General features: G+C 34.9%; 3 protein-coding genes across 8 annotated transcripts in view; 1 reads left to right on the top strand and 2 right to left on the bottom strand.

The window, feature by feature from the left end:
- Positions 1-1,297: 1,297 nt before the first annotated feature.
- On the bottom strand, positions 1,298-3,734 carry LOC134281387 (uncharacterized). Its single transcript, XM_062763854.1, has one exon. It carries the CDS (start codon positions 3,725-3,727, stop codon positions 1,622-1,624), a length of 2,106 nt encoding a protein of 701 aa, XP_062619838.1. The 5' UTR covers positions 3,728-3,734; the 3' UTR covers positions 1,298-1,621.
- A 3,668-nt stretch (positions 3,735-7,402) lies between these two features.
- On the top strand, positions 7,403-10,677 carry LOC134281396 (tripartite motif-containing protein 5-like). Its single transcript, XM_062763863.1, has 2 exons — positions 7,403-7,513; positions 8,626-10,677. Exon 2 carries the CDS (start codon positions 8,632-8,634, stop codon positions 10,612-10,614), a length of 1,983 nt encoding a protein of 660 aa, XP_062619847.1. The 5' UTR covers positions 7,403-7,513; positions 8,626-8,631; the 3' UTR covers positions 10,615-10,677.
- Positions 10,678-17,364: 6,687 nt separating this feature from the next.
- Positions 17,365-21,073, bottom strand: part of LOC134281399 (retinoic acid receptor beta-like) — a 46,625-nt gene continuing 42,916 nt past the window's right edge. For all 6 annotated transcript variants that reach the window (XM_062763865.1, XM_062763869.1, XM_062763867.1 and 3 more), the window contains one exon: positions 17,365-20,928. In XM_062763865.1, the coding sequence (XP_062619849.1) occupies positions 20,828-20,928 (101 nt within the window). In that variant the 3' untranslated portion in view covers positions 17,365-20,827. The remainder of the gene's footprint in view (positions 20,929-21,073) is intronic.

Raw genomic sequence — 21,073 nt, 5'->3', positions numbered from 1 at the left:
TAAGTGCTGTGGGGAAAATACTGAGACGATGACAAATCCACATCTTTTTTTTTAAGGGTAGGGGGTTGAAGATATGAAGCTTACCCAAAGTTAATGCATGCAAATAAACTGAAAAAAAATCTATTATCGAGAGAATTTTTGTTAACGTTTTCATTTTTTATAAAGATTTATTTTTGTATGAAATCAAAATAAGCTAAGTGATTTTTCTACGATCAGCTTTCATACTGTTTATCAGATCCTCATAAACCAATAACTAAGTATTATTATCAAAATTGGATTACATTTACATCGTTTTACTTCTCTCCAGTAACTAGGTCAAAAGTCACAAGGGAGCAATGGATAAGAAGGGATATTGACCTAAAACAATATTTCTCCCATATGGTAGTTTCCTGGTAGTTCTTTTATTTATGAAATATATTGTCGCGGTAAACAATTCCTAATTTAGCATGCGAATTACTTCATTAGTTATACATTAACGAACAGGAATGTGAAGTATGGTTTTGCAACTTTATATCATTATGCACATATTTTACTGGCTGTGAGATCCTGACCCGTTGTTCTTAAAATTCTTGAAAGGTGCACATATATATAAATTTTGTATATAATATTTATCCTTTGGTTGAGGCGGAGTAATGTTATGCAACAACTGTAGGGATCTGCAAGACTGGTTATCAGCCTTAGTCTTTTATTAATAAATTTGTATGAAATATGCTGAAATAGATATCCCGACAAATCAAGCTTAATAAATACTTGTTTCAAATTTGATTGAAAAGGATTTGATGGTTTCATAGAAGAAATGGGGGGGGGGGGGGGGTGTCATTTCGAATCGTTTACAAAGGAGTAATATAGTAATAAGTTGGATAAAAATGTAAATAGCTAGGGAGACATTTTTTAACAATATAAAATGTATTTATTATTACATGTATAATTTGTGCATTTTTGAAGAAAGGTTCATCTAGTACAACTTTTCAGATATGTTAAGTATTTGACCACAGCAGTAGGGTACTCGATAGTTATGGGAAAGTGAGTCTGTGGTAAAAAATGGCCTTGCGAAATATTGTGTGAAGTAAAAAACACGATTTCAATTTCCTTATCCCCCCTTAATGAATGTATTTTATATTGTTTGTCAGCATGATGTGCTGTTTGAAGTGTTTTATCATTTTGTCGATCTTTGGAATTTTGACGTAGGCTCACCTTATCTCTAAACCAAATTATGGATGCAAAAAAAGCCACTAAGAAATAAAAGATGATTTATTGTAAAACATGAAATTTTAAGAAATCTTGTTTAAATGTTCGTATGGCCTCCACCCTATTAACCCATGAACAAAAGCCTATTTATACAGGATGATAATAATGATGACTGATGCACTGAAAAACCGTTTGAAAGAAAATTAAGAGCATGTGTTATGGTTCCTACCAGACATCTTTTCCAATTTGCATCCATAAAGTAATATACATATTACATAATATTAAAGCTGATATCTTATCTACCCGTCTCAAGTGACAAAAAAATCTTTCAAACTCATCGTCAACAGACTTCTATTACAAAGAAATTTTTAAAAATATATTTTGTATAACCTTGCCAGTCTATTCCTTGTAACCTTGCAAGTTCCTGATTATGTCATTTCAACAAGAAAACTTTAATTGAATTTTTCTCTTTCAAAGAGAGTCTGTAATAACATTGGGTGACAAATAATTTGTCATTCAAGGGGCTAATGCACAGTTTCCATGGCCATTGCAGTCCGTCTTGCACGACAGTCCCTACTAAATGACCGTCTTTGCTAAGTTGCAGAATGCGCTGCTGGTCCCAGGACACAACCAGAATTTGGTCTTTGTAAAAGGCCACGCCCCTCGGCAGGCGGAGCTCCTCGTGTGTAAAGCTCCAGATCTTTTGACCATTTTTGTTCAGACAGAGCACAGGGCGATTTGGATACCCGTTTTTGGTCACTACGATTCTTTCTCCTTCCTCGTCCACAGCAATATACATAAGGTTGTCCACATCCAGTTTCTGCGAAAGAATTCTAATCCAGCGTGCGTTTTCTCTCTTGAAAACGTGCACTGTGCTACCGGAGCAGGTAGCAAGAATTCCGTTGTTGTAGCTTGCAGAATTACATTTGTCTTTAACTGCAAGAGATTCCCCAGGAACCAATTTATTATTCTGGAGCTTTTCGTGCTTCAGTTGCATAGTATCGGGTAGGCAGACGACAACTTCGTTGTCTGCAATTGCAGTGACGTCACCAGGGGCGGTAGAGAATTTGATACAGCCAAGATAATTGTAATGTGGATCGAACAGCTTCAGTGAGCTGTGATAGGAGTCAGCGAGCACCACATGACCTGATTTCAAAACTGTTGCTCCTTCAATTGAACATTCGTGCTGGTCTGGAGTTGAAGCATCAAACGTGGACTTCAATTTTGCTTTAATTAATTTTGCATTGCTTGGTATATTTGTCGCAGATGTCCTAAATTGGGACAGGTCTCTTGGACTTCTTGATATTTGACCTTCTTTCTTTGGTAAGGTGTCGTGCTTTGAGGTATCTGGTCTTTGTATTTGTCGTATAGGTTGTAGCTTCGGTGTCTCTGGAAGTGTTGAATAGGCTCGGGGTCGGAATGAAATAGGACGTCTTTTGCTACCCGGAAGTGACTGGGACTCGCCAATAATTGTGGATGCCCCAGACATTGGTCGAAATGGCGTAGCTCCCCGGTGTAATGATGAAACAGACCTTGGCGTTTGTAATAAGTTTTGCCGACTTTCTGTGAACGATTTTGCATAAGGCAACGCATTTCGATTTGCTGTCCTTTCGACTTGTAGTGATCCCAAAGATTTAATTTTTCTTAAAGCCTGTTCTGTTACCTTATTGGTGGTAAATATGATTTTCACATTCTTCAGATTCTGGCAGAAACTACTAATTGCCATTTGTCTTTGTTGGAACATCTCAGTATGCTTCAAGAATGTCAGGACAAAATCTGTCGGCGATTCCTTTTGGACGGCGTCTTGAAAAGACTCATAGGCATTTTGTGTTTCTTCCAAAAAACTTTCGCATGTCTGTACTTCAAGCTTTATATATTCCATTTCTTTAGTCTTCTTCTGTACAAGTTCACCAGCGACCTTATTTTCAAAGGTATCCAAGATTTCAAGGACTTTCTTGCGCAAGTTCGTTAAGTGAGATTTAATATCCACCTCTGTTCGTTCTAGATTTTCTAACTGCCCTTTTCTGTCTGTCAGAAGTTTTTCAACACGTGTGGATTGTTCCAGCAGGAAACTGCTCAGTTTTCCGCTGTCTGCATGGCGCCTTTTGGCAGCCTCTTCTATTGGAATCACATCTTCACATTTCTTGTGAGTGATGGTTGCACACAGTGAACAGATGGAAAGAAAGTGTTCCTCGCAATAAAATTCTATTTCCTTAGTTGGGTGGTACGTGCAAGCTTTTGTCAAGGATTCGCTGTCAAACGCTTTTAGTATTTTAGTTATTGTTGCATTTGTCTGCAGGTTGTCGGCCCATGATGAAGGAGACTGCGAACCACCAGGTGGCATAGCAGTCTCCTTCCGGCACACTGGGCAACTGAAAGCTGCTGGATCTGATTGGTTCTTTGTTGTCTTCACTATGTGATCTGCGATGCATTTCTTACAGAAAGAATGGAGACATGACAGAGTTTTGGGTTCTGTAAATGAATTCCCACAGACGGGGCAGCGCATCTGTTCCTTGGCGACTTTCACGACTGCATTCATCGTAGTTTTTTACCTTTAATAAGATAATGTCATCTCAGTCATTTCATTATATTTACATTATTTTTTATATTAGAATATTTGTGGAAGAAAAGGTATTTTTTATGAAGATTTTTTGCGCTTGATATTTTATTAACTATAATTAAGCATTTTCATAATTGTAATTTTTGATTTGATGAGTTTTCCGTATTGAACTTCAGATTCCTTAATATATAATGTCCATTATTGTTTATAGTAATAAGGGTTTATTTATCATAAGACTATTAAACCGTTCGATACTAATAATTTTTTTTAAAAAGTCGATTGCAGATCAGCGACATACTGCATTGTAGTTTTTGTGAATTTGTTTTTGGTTGTATCTTACATCACTTTAAGGACGTACAGAAAAGTTTAACCACACAATAATTACGGAAAACACCTTGACAAATGAAACCTTAAGGACCACACACCTGCTGTGAATTCAGTAAAAAAAATACATGTATATTTTTCAAGTGGTATTTTTGATTGTCCTTGCAAACATATAGTTTATTTGTTTGTATCATTATGAGATATTCGTTGTTGAACAGATTTGTTAGGAAGATAAAATTGTGTGTCTGTTTTATAGTTTCCCCAGATTTGGTTACAATTTCTTTTTAATTATTTCATTATAAAACACATAGACTTCCCATGAGACTTTGTAATCTTGTCAAGAATTTTCAATTTGCAAGGAATTAATCCACCGTTTATTTAATTTCATTCTTTCAAAATTTCTTTTTAAATGTTAAATTGAAATCAATTACCGGTACCCATCACATTGACGTTTGAGTCTGACCCACTTTTACTAAACATTTCCTAACTTTACCCTTGGCCAAAACTTTTGAATAGTTGGAACCAGGACTTTCTGACTTCACACGTGTATATATTTTTAAAGGACCTATCAATGGCTATAAATTATTTGACATCGACCTTTGAGTTTTACCCACTTTTGAAAAACTTCAACCTTGACCATTACCTTTGAACCATTAGTACTATGGCTTTTATATTTCTTGTCTCACTTTCGACAAATTTTAAACTTGACCATTACTTTTGAACCGTTAGTACTAGGGATTTCATATTACTTGTAACAAGACCAACAATTTTGACCTTGGAGTTTCACTTGCATTTGAGAAACTTCAATCATTGCAATAAGTTGTCATACGGGGGCATCAGCAATTCAAAAAAAAACATCTGATTCATTTCGAAAACCTCGTAAAATATTCTCTCGCGAGTTTTTTAATGGGAGTGTCAGATATTTGCGATTTGATGTTTTCGCAGAATTATATTAAAATCTCAAGGTCATATATATGGCACGCCAAATTCACAAAAATGAGCTAAACCTAGTTTCACAATTGATAAACTAGGTTTATCGACTGTAAACTATAGTTGACAAACCGTGAACTATAGTTAACAATTCGTAAACTATAGTTTTCATCTGTAAAACTTTATTTAACGGTTGTAAACTATAGTTTACGAATGATAATTTAAGTTGATCTGTCTATAAAACGTTAACAATAGATTTTGTTGATAAACATAGATTCACGTCTGTAAACTATAATTTACGATCGTTAACTATAGTTAAGAGTTGTAAACCATAGTTTACAAATCGTGAAACTGTATTTTCAGATAATCTATGTTTTGCAATCGCAAATGATTGTTTTCGGTGTTAAGTATACTAGTAGTAGTTTACGGTTGTGAAACATAGATTATCGCGTTAACTATGGTTTACAGATGTAAAATATAGATTAACGTTGTTAACTATAGTTTACGCTCCGTAAACTATAGTTTACAACCGATAAACCTAGTTTATCGATTGTGAAACTATGATTATCTCATTTTTGTGAATTTGGCGTGCCATACATATGCATATGTAGATAAAAAAAAAATCCCACCACGAAACATTTTCTTCTCTAAGGCAAATCAAGACCATCATTATCAAAATTCATTCCAGAAAATGCTGCTTAAGAGACAATTGTAGAACTTTAACTTTTCAGTGAGGGCGGGGTTTTTCTGTCAGCAACCCCACACATAGATACTAAGCCTGGAGACATGCTCGTTTTTCACCCGAATTATGTCATTTGTCGCAAGCAAGGTGTTCAAGTCACTAAACGAATACATAAGTCAACATAAGATATATATGACATAATGTACTTGTACGCCTGGGAGACAGTTTTTGTAGCTAGAGAAAGAGGCGGTCAGGTCACGGTACCTGAAGCCCTGTAATGCAGACTGTTGTGAAATTAATGGGACTTCTGGCAATATACATTCATTTCCAGAGCGTTTTCCTCCCCAGTAGTTAATACAACGTGAGCACAATGATCTTAGTGTCAAATAGTTGAAATGTTTTTTAATGTTCCGGGGAAAACTTGACTTAATTCATGTTCCGGTTGATTATCGTAAACTGAATGTTTTATTGCTTAATCACAAGTGATAAGTGATGGTTTTATAGAAAGCAAAATATATGTGCTGACGTGGGGGGAAAAATTGACGTCTTGGCGAACACATCCCTTTAGTAAACTGTACATATTACAACTTTTACAAAAAGGTGGGTTGGGGTGTCCATGGTATTCATAATTTTCTGCAAAAAAAGAAGTAGGGGGTGTCTATGGTTTGGGAATTGATAAATTTTCAAAATCTTAAAACTGCCTGAATTCAATCAAAGAAGAATGGGTCTGGGATTGGGATCCTGATCTCGAAGCCAATGGGACGACAAATTACATAATTCTTAATATCACTGAAGATTTAGACAGAAAAGTGCAACCTCACTGGATTGATGGCTTTACATGCTGGGTTATTGGAATGTTTTACGCATTGGTAGTTCATTATGATCCAGGATAAGCTCTTCCTTTTGAAGAACTTGTTATAACTTGTAGTTCACGCACGTCAATGTGCATCGAAAAGGAAGACGGAGCATAAAAGATGGAGGAAATAGCAAAACATGCCGCAGACTTTCTGTCAGCCAAAGGCTTCAAAGAGACTTTTTTGTGGTTAATTCATTTAAAAAGCAAAAGGATTCACCTTCGTTAAAAGAGGTCTTACCAAAGTTTTTGGTAATAGTGAAACAATTTCTTGCTAAACCACGCTATTAATCAAACAATGTCCTGAATATTGCTTAATGCACTCTCTGACAAACGCTTTGGGAACCATTTTAGATTACATAATGTTTATGAATTCGTAATTTTTTTTATTATCATGAACATATTTTTCATGTTTTGAAAAATAAAATTGAGTAGTATTAAGAGGAAAAATAAGAAATTCTACAAATGAAATTGAAGGGAGCTTAAAAAATACTTACAAGAGTTCTGTTTATGTAGTTGCACAAGACAACACCCAGATTGTTTTACTTTGTTGGTCTTTGAATAAAATTAAAAGTATCATGTGTTCTTCTATTGTTTTCATTCATTTTTCCTTTGCAGATCAATCAGCGGTTCAATAGCCTTATTTATTCATTGTCTGAAAAAGTTTCTACTTTGATCGCTATCCAAAGAGGGGTAACTCAGTTCGCAGAACTCAAATTCATAAAATGGACAGAATTCCAATTTTTGAAATAATTTTCAACTGGGGGAGCCAGAAAATTTTTATACAAATTTATAAACTCGTAATTATTTCAATTCCTCCAAGGACACTTTTTGTGTTCAAAATTAAATATAGAATGAATTGGCATTGTAATAAATCGATCACAGAGGTTAACTTGCATGTTGAGACAGATTCCAATATGGCAGACGTTTAAAGGAAATGAAAATCCGGATACACAAATAATGGAAGTGTAGAAAGGTTAGTGTTGACCAACAATCAATTTATGATGTTTGGTGATCGTACTAGCTTAAGAATAAGGGAGGGGAGAAGGAGACAAGATATAAATACTTGACAACGATAGTATAAACAGCGTTGCCAAGAAAAATCGCACCCGTAGGAATAATATAAATTTTTTGTTTGTTTATTTGTTGGATAGTAGCAAAACTTTTCTTCGTAGCAGCAAAACAAGGGTTTCTTTCGGAAGGTAAGATACTTCTGTATGTTATGATTTATCAAGAAATAGTTTATAAAGGAATTACTACACTATAACTGTTTGTCGTAGACAAAAAATGTTGCGGACATTCGCCTTCCCCTCGACCCCCCCCCCCCCCAATCCCTTTTATTAATAAAAAGACAACGTTTGATAAAGTCAGACGTAAGCACTGGGATAATTAAGGACATGAATATTTAAAACTTTGTACAACATTGTTATTTGTTTACATCAAATATTGATTGATTGAGGAAGAATAACTTTATTCTTGGACATTTAAAAATATGTTAAATCAACCACAGGTGCTTGTGGACAGGATTCCGACCTTCATGAATTAATCTCCCAGTACATATTTATCATGTTCTCAAGGTTAAATATCATAGAAATGTCAAATTGTAATTTTTGTATTACATTGTATTTGCTTCCACTCAAATAGTAAATTACAGTAAGACAAAATGGACCTTTTTCCAATTATCATTTTGCAGTTTTACACATTTTTGAAATGTCATACATTGTAATGTATTAACTTTAGCCCCCTTTTAGCTCCCATTTTTTAAACCTAATACGAAGACTGCTCATCATTTCACAATTTAGAGTCATTAAAAAAAATTCCAGGCCATTGAATCCATCCACGGAGCTACTGTAATCTGTATTTATGACTAGGGCCTTATCGACAGTATTTCACCCTTTTACATTTTTTTTTAATTCGAAAGGGGCATCATTCATTATAGTAAAATCTAATCCCCATCACCCATTAATTTTTTTTTTTAATTGGTTGAAACTGGTCAAAATTGTAAATAACAACAAAATGCACCATCGAAGTAATTCTGATGAACATATAAAACGAACTTTTCAGTAAAAATGGTTTTCTCTCTTTCAGAAAAAGATGGCGGATTTAGTCCTTCAGACGACAACCGAACATATCACGTGTACAATCTGTTTGGAACTGTTCGAGGAACCCAAAGCACTACCGTGTCTTCACACCTTCTGCAAAAAATGTATCCATAGTCACATCACCAGGAATTTAGGTGGTTTAAGTATCCCTAATGGATTCCGCTGTCCAATCTGTAGACTTTTCGTGCCCGCCCCACTAGGAAGACAAACTTCCCCCCAAACCTGGGCCAGTTACTTACAGGGGAACCATGTAATTGTAAGCCTTATTGAGGCATTCAAGAACCCGCTCAGTCAAAATAAGCCAAACTGCTGCTTTGAACATCCCGGCAAAGAACTTGAAATTTATTGTTTTGATCACAGTGTATTCGTCTGTTGTGTTTGTTCTCTTAAACATAGACAGTGTAACGATGTTCAATCCAAGGAGGATGCAATGGAACGCCTGCAGTCTCTGAGTGCTTTGTCATCCAGCTTGGACACTACAGAAGAAATGATGAAAAGAATGTACGAACAGTGTAATGAAATAGAGAAACACATTGCCAACAGGAAGTCTAAACTCGCCGGTCTGGACGAAAAGGAGACAGAAGCTCAGCAGACGATATCTCAACTCAAGCGAGAAATGATTGAACGAATCGAAGAGGCAGAAGTGTTAACAGTGGCGAAACTCAGTAAGAAAAAGGAAAAAGAGATTCAAAAAATGGAACGAGAAGTAAAGAAATATGAAAGAATCCTCAGTAGTGCCAAGGATAGTATAAGTCTCCTCCAGTCGGCAAAGGATGGTCAAAGGAAAGAGGAGCTAAACGACGCAATACAGATGGCTTCTAAAACTGAAGAAAATTGTCTGAAGAAACTGGTGTCTCTCAACAAAAAGGCCGAGAAATCAACATTTGAATTCAAACCCACTAAAATTGTTTTGGATTTTCTATCGAACTTTGAATACATTGGAAGTATAGTTGATAGCGATGAGTCTGAAGCAAGTCCTTGTACTTCTTTGAGTGACATGTCTAATCCTGAAAGTGAGAGTCCTCCACTGATTTCAAGAGCTCATTCCTCAGTGGAAATGTTTCAGTCACCAACAAACCGACAAAGACCAGTTCCAGCCAGACGACAGCGTCGTGTCGCGTCTTCGTCCTCTCTTGATACATCAGACAACGTTCTAACAATGGCAACAAATCAAATGCAAAATTCGGCCGAAATAAGTGTAGATGCCAGCAAGTTGAAGCCAAGCTGGATAACGGGATTGTCCGTCTTCCCTGACGGCAAGGTACTTCTGGCTGATTATCACAGTTCTCGGTTGATGCTTTTCAGTTCGAATCATAATTTGGTGTCTGAAATTCGTGTACAACCCGCACCGTATGATGTCACTGTGATAAACGACTACGAATTTATGGTAACCCGTCCTGAATACGCAGAAAGTGTGATAAGTGGAAATGTCACTGACAATGAACTATGTTTGGGGGCCATCTTGAAAACATCCTTTCAAGCACGTTGCTTAAATTTTAACCGAGGATATCTTGCTGTGTGTTCAAGTTCAGTTGTTGAAATCCTTGAGAAAGATCTAGAATTTTGGAACGAAAGGCATTCTCATTCTTTCGTCAGATCCAAGTTTACGTACGTTGCAGTGGACGGCGAACGAAGAAATGTATTTTTGACGGATCAGAAGTACCCCGAACCACAACTGATGTGTCTGACTTTTTCTGGGGACGTGCTATGGCGTTTTGTCCACCCAGATCTAAATTTTCCTACTGGGGTGGCCTATAACGGGGCGCACGTATATGTTGCATCATGGGATAGATGCGCTGTTCTGGAGCTAAATTTGGAGGGAAATTACTGCGGGGTTATTATCAAAGACATTATGTTTCCATGGAAATTAACAATGGGACAGGAAAATGGGAACTTAATTGTGTCCCAGCACAAGAACACTCTTTCGGATGAAATGAAAAGATCTGTTAAGCTGTATCGTTTTGATTCAGCGTGAACAATGTTTAATTTTTAGCGTTTCTGATTTACTTTCTTACCAATAAATGTTAGCATTTCTCTTTACCTGTAATAATAAATACTTATCATTCAGTGGTCATTGATTACCCTTATAATTTTCACAAAGACAAGATGTCTCATGTAATTAAAGCTCCAAGTGAAATTGTAGTGTGTTGAAGTGGGTATACTGGTGGCATTTAGGTTTTACAAAATCTTGAAATCGTTGTCTAAAAGCGCTTTTCCTTTCGGGTTCCAAATAGTTTCCAAAATGTAGCTTTCCTTTCTTTTTTAGCTCACCTGAGCTGAGCTGTTCTGATCACCCGATGTCCGTCCGTCCGTCTGTAAACTTTCACATTTTCAACTTCTTCTCAAGAACCACTAGGCCAATTTTAACCAAACTTGGTACAAAGCATACTTGGGTGAAGGGGAGTTTAAATTGTAAAAATGAAGGCCAAGTCCCCTTATAGGGGGAGATAATCAAGAAAAGACAAAAGTAGGAGTGAGGTCATTAAAAAATCTTCTTCCAAAGAACCACTGGGCCAGGAAAGCTGATACTTATGTTGAAGGATCCTGGGGTAGTGTAAATTCTAAATTGTTAAAATCATGACCCCAGGATGTAGGGCGGAGCTACAATTGGGAATCCAAGTTTTACATAGAAATACATAGGTAAAATCTTGAAAAATCTTCTCAAGAGCGACTGGGCCAGAAAAGCTAACACTTATGTGGAAGCATCATTGGGTAGCGTAGATTCTAAAGTATTAAAATCATGACAGGGAAGGGGGTAGGAGGCCACAATAGGTATAACGAGAGGGGAAATCTGGTTAAGAACTGCATCACCAAAGTTACTCAGATGAACGAAGTGGCCCATGGGCCTCTTGTTTCTTTTCTTTTTGTTTGTGTTTTTTTTTTATTATTGGGGGGGGGGGGGGGGGGTACCGACTGAGTCCAACGTTTAGATGTGTTCTCACACCAGCGTAAGGCTTCTCAGTCATATAAAGACAAATTGATACTGAATAAAACAACATGTGTTTATGAAACAGTGCCACCCTATGGCATGATACTAGTATTGCAAAGGTTAAAATTCTCAAATGCAAATCAAACTCAATGTCAACTGCAAGATATAATAAGAGGCCCATGGGCCACATGGCTCACCAGAGTGGCTTTGACCATGCTGTTCACCAGATTCTCCTTGTAATAACCTATTGTTATTCCACATTATGGCCCCGTCCTACCCCCGGGGGTTATGAATTGAACAATTTAGAATCTACACTTCCCCAGGATGCTTTCACATACGTTTTAGTTTTTCTGGCCCAGTGGTTCTTGAGAAGAAGAATTTTAAAGATTTTTCCTATATATTTCTATGTAAAACTTGACTTCCCTATTGTGGCCCCGCCCTACCCCTGGGGGGTCATGATTTGAACAATTTAGAATCTACACTACCCCAGGATGCTAACACATAAGTTTTAGTTTTTCTGGCCCAGTGGTTCTTGAGAAGAAGAATTTTAAAGATTTTTCCTATATATTTCTATGTAAAACTTGACTTCCCTATTGTGGCCCCGCCCTACCCCTGGGGGGTCATGATTTGAACAATTTAGAATCTACACTACCCCATGATGCTTCCACATAAGTTTCAGCTTTTCTGGCCCAGTGGTTCTTGAGAAGAAGGTTTTAAAAGATTTTTCCTATATATTTCTCTGTAAAACTTTGATTCCCTATTATGGCCCCATCCTTCCCCCGGGGATCATGATTTGAACAATTTAGAATCTACGGTACCAAAGGATCGATGCTTCCACATAAGTTTCAGCTTTTCTGGCCCAGTGGTTCTTGAGAAGAAGATTTTTAAAAAAATTCCTATATATTTCTATGTAAAACTTTGATTCCTTATTGTGGCCCCACCCAACCCCTGGGGCTCACAATTTGTATAATTCAGAATCTCCACTACCCCCAGGATGCTTTCATATAAGTTTCAACTTTTCTGGCCCAGTGGTTCTTGAGAAGAAGATTTTTAAAGTTTTTTCTATATATTTCTATGTAAAACTTTGATTCCCAACCCCCGGGGGTCATGATTTGAACAATTTAGAAATTACACTACCCCAGAATGCTTCCGCATAAGTTTCAACTTTTCTGGCCCAGTGGTTCTTGAGAAGAAGATTTTTTTCAAGACCCTACCCTATTGTTGTCTTTTCTTGATTATCTCCCTTAGGATGGGACTTGGTCCTTCATTTTAACAATTTAAAACCCCCTTCAACAAGGATGCTTTGTACCAAGTTTGTTTAAAATTGGCCCATTGGTTCTTGAGAAGTCGAAAGTGTGAAAAGTTTACAGACGGACAGACAGACAGACGGACGGACGACGGGCAAAATGTGATCAGAAAAGCTCACTTGAGCCTTCGGCTCAGGTGAGCTAAAAAGTTACCCAAAGAAAGGACTTGTCTTAGTGAATATACCGGTGAAATATGAAAGCCTAAGCACCAACCATTTAAGGACAGACGAGACGTTCCTTAATAATAGATAAAATTTTCCAAGATTTTGTCATTGAAGTATTGCTACTTAAACATGTTTACTCACAAAAAATTGAGGTACCTTACCAGGCATTTTTGCAAGATACCAGGGGTAGATTTCTTATATAATCCTTTTGGGAAGAAAAATAATTTTCCATTTTCAAATGTTTAAGTGTTTGGATTTTTAAAAGACGTTTACAAACTGCTTTGGAAATCAGAATGTAATTTAAAATTTGAACATTTTTCATACATTACGAAGATATACAAAACAGATTTTGAGGAACGTCTCGTGTGACCTTAAAACTTATGGCCAAGGTTAAAAATTTTAAAATGGGTCAAAGTCGAGAGGTCAACATTAATGGTAGCCAAGGGAAGACCTTAGTACTTAAAAGTACACCTGTTTAAATATAATAGTTCTAGCACCATCTGTTCAAAAGTTATGACCAAGGTAAACGGTAAAAGGGTCAAACTTTAAGGTCAACAACATTTATACCCATGAACTTTGAATCAGTTTTAGCGCTAGGGCTTTCAAACTTCACATGTGTATTGCACTGTGGCAAGACCAATTGTTCAAATATCACCTTCTTTAATCTAAATAAGTAAAGTTTAATGGAAGTGTAATAATAAGTGTTTTCTCTGCCTGCAAAAACTTAGGTTTGGCTTTGACGTAACTTTGGTAGGTAGAACCTTAAGGTCTGTCACGCATTCTTAACAAAAAGACCACAGCATATAATGCTAAAGCACCTCATCATAATGAAGAAACCACAGTATATAAAGTAAAAACAATTCATGATATTGAAGAAATCACTTCAAAGGAATTAAACAGACAAAAGTGCTTGGTTATGATGAGCAAGGGTGTTTCTTCCATAGTGAAATTAGTAGCCCGAAGGTCAGGGAATCTCGTGGGTGGGTGCGGGCTCTATTGATGATAAAGACAGTGAAAATTGCGAAACATCAAGAGAGAAAAAAAATTGTGTTGAGTGAAGTTCTTTCAGTTTGAAAGCTAATTCATTGTCCTTTTGAATGAACATATAACTGCACTGACGTGCATTTCATTGTACTGGTATTTAGAAGATACTTGTTCAATATTTATTCAAGTAAGATTTTATGAAATATACGTTGAAAACGTACTCAATTTCATATTTAATGTTATTCCCAGGTTTATTTATAATTATTACATAACCTTTAACAGGGTTGTTTTCTTACTATAAATTAGCAATTGATAATATCGACAAAATGCTTGAAAGTAAAGATTCATTTTGTTGCTGTGATGCACTTGCTGGGGGTAGGCAACAAAGTGAAATATAGATGAACCTCCTTTTTTGATTGATGAATCAAGAATTTGGCACACAATCAAACAAATCGTCGACGTACAATTTTACACAATCAAACGCGCTTTTCAATACTGCTACTGATGTAGCAGTACATTTTCGTGAGACCAACTCACACTACAATGAAGCGCATTGAAGTGGTAAAATTTTCCGTTTGGACGACACGTTCTGAGTCATGTTTTGAACGTCAATTATAACATAACGACACGCCCATTTCTTTAGAAACGAGAAAGGAATATTCGTCGTAATGTTTTAGGACACTACACTTTCCGCGACAAGCAACATGAGGTACACTGAAATGTAGATTTTTAAATAAGAAAGAGCTATGTATAGAGTTCCCGCTTATGTAAAACACGCATTGCAACGAATTTGTACATAATTATGATTTTATCATGTTTATTGGAGTTAGCATAGCACATGTATCAGTCGAACACGTGCTTACTCGGTGTTTATGTAGACCGTCAATTTCATTGGCTATTATATTTATAAAATACCTGTTAAACAGGTATTCGATTGAATCATTTGACCGATTTTTCCTTTCTAAAGAAATGGGCGTGTCTAAAGATAGCTCAAAACGTTCCATCCAAACAGAAAATTTTACCACTTCAATGCGCTTCATTGTAATGCCAAACATTACACATGACATTACCGTAAGTCACACTAACATTTGAACATTGTAATAATGACTCTCTAAAGTCTTATATAGTTTACTAACTTGCGGCCTGTTAGCATTGATTGAACATTTGCATAATATAAAGCAGTCAACGAAAGATCGTTTTATCTACGTTGTTCAAAGGGCCATAATTTGAATTATCGAACTTTGTAAAAACTTACATTATGCAAATTCTACAACTTAAAATCAGTGGCAAGGAAAAAATATATATAGAAGCTGTCTTTGGGAGGTGGATGGTGGGGGAAGGGTTACGATAATGTTGACAAGTAGTAGTGCTTGTATGAAGGAATACATCGTGGCATAATACTGCACTCTGTTGCAATACCACTATGCAACACATTGTAATACCTTTACAAATTGACCGATCAAGTCATGAGCTTTGATAGGAGTCAAAATTAATTATCAGTAATTGTGTCGAAAGACTCCTTGACGAGTGACGTATTGATGATTTTCATCAACCGACAAGTTTGTTTCTGCGCAAAACATCCAGACGAAAGGAGAACTTGTCTTAAACTGATGAGTGGATTTGTTTTTATTGGCTAAGAAAATTAATCCTACTATCTTAATAAGAATTTGACTGCTCATTAGTGCATTGGACTAGAATGTAATGTCAATCAACATAAATTCAAGTCCAATTAAAATAAAATATGATTGAAAAATTAACACTTTTAAAATTTATTTCATGTTCTGATAAAAAGTAAAAAAAAAAACAAAACAGACTGGCTGGGTATTTTTTAAATTTACATTTAAAAAAAAAAAGATTAATCTTCTCTTTTATATGAAATGAAATTAGCAATCAAAAATTATATCCAAAAGACTTTTCGACAAAGTTACGCATTACTATTTTTTTAATCGAACAACCAGTTTGGGTATGCGAAAACATCCAGAAAAAAACTTGTCTTTGACTGATGAGTAAACATCTTTATTTACATGAGAATTGCTATAGCTTATCTTAATAAGAAGTGCACTTTATTGCAACAAAAACGCAATGTCAGTAAAAAAAAAAAAAAAGTCCATTTTCGCTTTACGTGATTTCATTGAAAATAACTAAAGGTTGAAACTGGTCATTTTTCTTTCAGTTTTCTTTAAAAGGGGTCTGAAAAACAGACTGAATGGAATATTTTTATTCACCTTTTCTGGTATGCTTGTTCTCTGTGATATAAATTCAAATTAACAACCCAGTAATTATGTCGAGATGAATATAATCTTTACAGTATGTCTGATTTTTTTCTCTCCGGTCAAACGACTAGTTAAGGTATGTAATAGATTTCTCGTGTTGGACTGATGGGTAGAAATTTTGAGAAGGACGCAGATATGCACCAGGAAGGATAACGGAATTTACTACGATAGCAGTATTTAGAGCTGAGTTCTAATCAAACAACCGTTACTTTGTCTAATTCTTTAAAATAAAAAAAAACTGATTATGTGTGTGCGAATTTGCATTATTTTTTCAAATTCTTCTTTATCCCTGGGTATTTAGCAAACAAAGTAGGCACACATGATGTGCAAGGGCACCTCTTCCAAACATTTTATAGCCCCTGTCAGGGGTTGTCAATCGGTGATGTTATGATTGTGTTTATTGCATTTATATCGAATATATATTTCTTTGATCTTTTTCCTTTCTTTATTTGGATGTGGGCATTCAATAGGTCAATTAAATGAATTAAGAACATCAATTATGTCTGACCAAATTGTGAATTTCATGACACCTTACACATTCTAGTGTTAGGTTGGGGTTACCCCTTGGATCTCTTGTTTATAGTTTGAATTTTTTCTCATATGGCAAAGCTTTACTTTAGAGTATAGTTTAGGCTATCCATCCCCCTCAAAAAATTGATTCAATTTTTGAAGCAAATTTCTATTTCTTGCAATTGGTTTGTGTCTTCTTGAACACTCAGCAGTTCCACAAAGCTATATCCATGGGTACAAAATGTGCCTCCAAATCCTCAAAAATTACAATGTACATTTATAGTATCATAAAATGCTTATCCAATTGCTGTGAGTGGGACAATTCTCATGTGAATAATTCCTGCGGTGAGTTCAATAAAAGAACAATCCCATAGCCAGTAGATAAGTATATATTATGCCCCGGGCCTTCGATTTTTTTGTGCATAAAAAGTGGCAAATGACCTTTTTCTCAAATAAGGAACTTATTAACAAAGTTCTACACCTATTTATCTCATTTCTTAATGAAGCATCATGACAAATGCAATAGTGTACCTTCAATTTCATTTACAACAGACACAATTTCACAATCAATGTTTAATATTTTTTCTGATGAGGTAGTTTATCATACAAGAACAAAATATAACATTCACCGCATACACTCAATGAATTCGTAACATACTACAGGTGATTAAGGGAGTAATGAGAACTGCACCTATTTTCAATTACTGAAAATTTTAAAATCTGTATCATTTCTGTATGAAAAGAAGCTCATCTTTTTCTAAAATGATTAAGATTCTGACACCAAAATATTTTGGTGTGTTATCATTAAATGATAAATTTTATGCTAAAGCTTTTCTTAGCTTTTACTCAAAACCACCATACCAATGAAGCGACTCTATAAATATATCCAAAAGGCCTTTGATTTCAGGATACATGAAATTTGGATATGGGCAATCAATTTAACCCGACTGCTAAATTTATAGCATTCAAAAACGCACAAAAAGAGAGCATATTTCTATATGTAATGCATATACTGGGGTGCATTCAAGAGGACAGTGGCTATTAAGCCTGCATAAAGCTACAATCCTCACTGATATGTTAGCCTAACTGCAAATTGGAGAACTTTAAAAGTTTATGCTAAATGCATGAGCTGTCCCTTCAACAGAGATATCTACAGTAAAACTTGTTTAGTAGGAACACAGATATTGCAAATTCACAGATATAGCAAAGTTATCCTGCATCCCAAGCTTTATTAAATTAATGAATTCCTAATGCTAATGTAACGAATAACGGATATAGCAAAGTCATTTCATAGGTCCCAGTGACTTAAACCTGAGTTTTACTGCACTGCCTAGCTGCTAGGCTAGCTGCCACTACCAGTATCTTGAATGCAGCCCTGGTATTTTCCCTTAGAATGGTATGGTGGCTTAATATTCTTAATTTGGTGTTTCTTCTATTTGATTTAATTTAGCACATAAAAATTCTTGAAACCTGTTCAAAAGTATACAAAGATCTAAATTTAAACAAAAAATTCTGTTGCATATAAAACTACCACACTTATTTTCATCTAGTAGTCTAGAAATCTGGGACTGATAATATATACATATAAAAAGATTTTAAACATTAAATTTCACATGTATCATTCATACATCAATTACATTATAAACCAAACACAACTGTGCCAATTACTTCATTACATGTACAAGCACACTACAATGAATATATTTTATAATGAAAGAGCCTTTCAATGAGAAATCTTTAAGGTAACTATCTTAATTAGATTAATTAAATTCATTTAGATTAACGCTACTTATGAATCATAAATTTTCCAATCAAACCATGTGATATTTTAAGTTTGAAGATGAATGAAATATCATACTGGAATATAACAATAGAGAAATTTCACCGGAGAACTTTGACAGAGTATTATTGTAGAGCTATGCTCCAACTTAAATGAAGTTTAAACTTTGTTCAAGTTAATTTTATAAAATTACAGAATTAAATGAGAATATGAAGGACGCATGCTGCAAAATAACAATTTCAGCTTCTTCAAGACTTCAAACATTCTCAATTGTACACCAAAACAAAGCATCTGTGTTCACAAATGTCATTTACAAAGTGTATAAAATTTTGGTTATTTTAGCTCTCTCTCAACAAATTTTGCCACTCTACAAAAACTGCAATAAATAATGAGAAAACATAAACTTGTTTAAATTTTAAATAAGGCCATACTTAAAATTTTTTGTTCAATGTACTCCGACCCACATTTTTTAAGGTGGGGATGGAGGAACATTTTTTAATTATCTTATAACATACAGAAAATCATTGTTAAAATTACAAACTTAGAAATTTATTGTTTTTACAATGTACACTAAGCATTAGTAGAAAAATTAAATATTTATTGCTGTAATTGCTTTAAGTATAAAATGCTCAGAAATGATAATCCTTAAAAGTTATTGTTTAGATGTATAAGGACAATATAACAATACATTTTCTTGGAAACAAAAAAAGAATAAAAAAATTGACAAGTACTGAAAAAAAAAAATGATAAGGAAGGCGTAATTTGGATGGGTCAGTCGGAGTACATCAAACAAATTATTTTCTATTGTTGGCCAAACTGGATTTTCGCAAGTGAGCAAATTTAAAAAAATTACCCTTAAATTGTGAATTATGTATAACTTGGAGTCCCCTTCAGAACCGATATGTGAAATGAAGCACTCATCCCAAAACAATCAAAAAATACACTCTATCTCGTTAACATTCTGATCAGCAGTGTATTTCAATAACCCTACACTGCTTCACTGAGGACACAGTCTTGAAAACTTTCACAGAAATAAAACTTTGGAATACTATAACTATACAGATAATAAAAAGATATTTGTCAAATTTTCACAATAGGAGGTAGAGAATTGGTAAGACAATATTGAGCAAACTTCGAATAATATATCACAACTTGTCTACCTATAATGACCTTACTTATGACCTTCCTACAGGTTTGATGCCCCTATTCACATAAAAAAAAAATTCAGTTGAACTTCATTGGTACACTAACCTGAAAAATTCTAATGCTTAAAATTAACTTCCAAGTTTCTTGTAACATATACTATAGTATATCCATCTTTTCACCTTGTAACATTATTTTGAAATACAATTGATTAAATGTTGAAAATTAAACATGGTTTTAAAACACTTTCTGAATCCATAAAAATATATTGCAAAAAGTTTCTTTCGTTGGTTACTTAATTTTTATAAAATTCATGGATATCTCGTCCTTTAGAAATGACATACCAAGTAAGTTATCGTAACCAAAAACAACTTTAACGAGGACATTTCTTACAAGGCATTTAAGGATGTATGCCAGTGAAATATTTTTTAAATATTTAGAAATTACATAAAAGGAAGGGTCAAGTACAAGTACTATGTATAATTTACAAAATTTCTTGTGTACATAGAGAAAACTGTCAACTGAAAATACCTCATTATAAACACACCAAAAAACCAGAATGAAACATGATAATCAATTAAGACTTATGACACACATATAAAGAAATTTTGAATGAGATCATTTTTTTTCCAATCGAAAAAAAAGTTTGTAGTCTGATAAAAGCAGAGGAAAAACAGCAGCAATTTAATATTATTCACACATAACCATGTTTAGTTATACACACACTGTCCTATTACCATCCACAATATCATTAAAAGACTCTCAACAGTCTCCATTTGGTCACACACACGGCCTTAGTATGTGTGCCAGAAGTCCGTGACAATCATACGAAGAATAAATAACACTGAGGTCCATCACCAAGAGAGATGCCTCCATATGTACCAGAAATTCACCCACAGCCAAATTGTTGGATCACAGACCAGGTTCTGTCTGCACAATAAAAACAGCTTTGTGTTGCTTTAGTTTTTTTGTTTTTTGCTATCACTGGTTTGAAAACATTTTTCACAGGTGTGGAATCAGATCTTAACTTCGTTCTGTGTTGATGCAAAAATTGTATATGGAGTATTATATTAACTGCCTATTTTGTCACATTCCAGATCAAGGAATACACACATTTTCCTGTCTGTCCAACATTTCTATGATTAATGGCGGAAGTTCATCTGGCATTTCCAACCGCAGATGAAGAACCCGTTCAGCTCCTGAAAATGAAAGAAACCCCAAAATATTACAAAAGGAAAATGAAAGTAGCCCAAAAATATTACAAAAGGGGAAATGAAAGTAGACAAAAAATATTATTAAAGATAATCGGTCAAACCTTTATGATAAAAAAAAATCATCAAAGAA

The sequence above is a fragment of the Saccostrea cucullata genome, unplaced genomic scaffold (assembly GCF_032062105.1).
Source record: "Saccostrea cucullata isolate Sc308-1 unplaced genomic scaffold, CSIRO_AGI_Scuc_v1 ctg632, whole genome shotgun sequence".
NCBI classification, from domain to species: domain Eukaryota; kingdom Metazoa; phylum Mollusca; class Bivalvia; order Ostreida; family Ostreidae; genus Saccostrea; species Saccostrea cuccullata.
Note: the sequence above shows the minus strand (reverse complement) of the source record. Positions and strands in the feature narration are given on the sequence as shown.

Coding starts and splice junctions, on each gene's coding strand:
- LOC134281387 (XM_062763854.1), bottom strand. CDS start 3,727: ATGAATGCAGTCGTGAAAGTCGCCAAGGAACAGATGCGCTGCCCCGTC.
- LOC134281396 (XM_062763863.1), top strand. CDS start 8,632: ATGGCGGATTTAGTCCTTCAGACGACAACCGAACATATCACGTGTACA.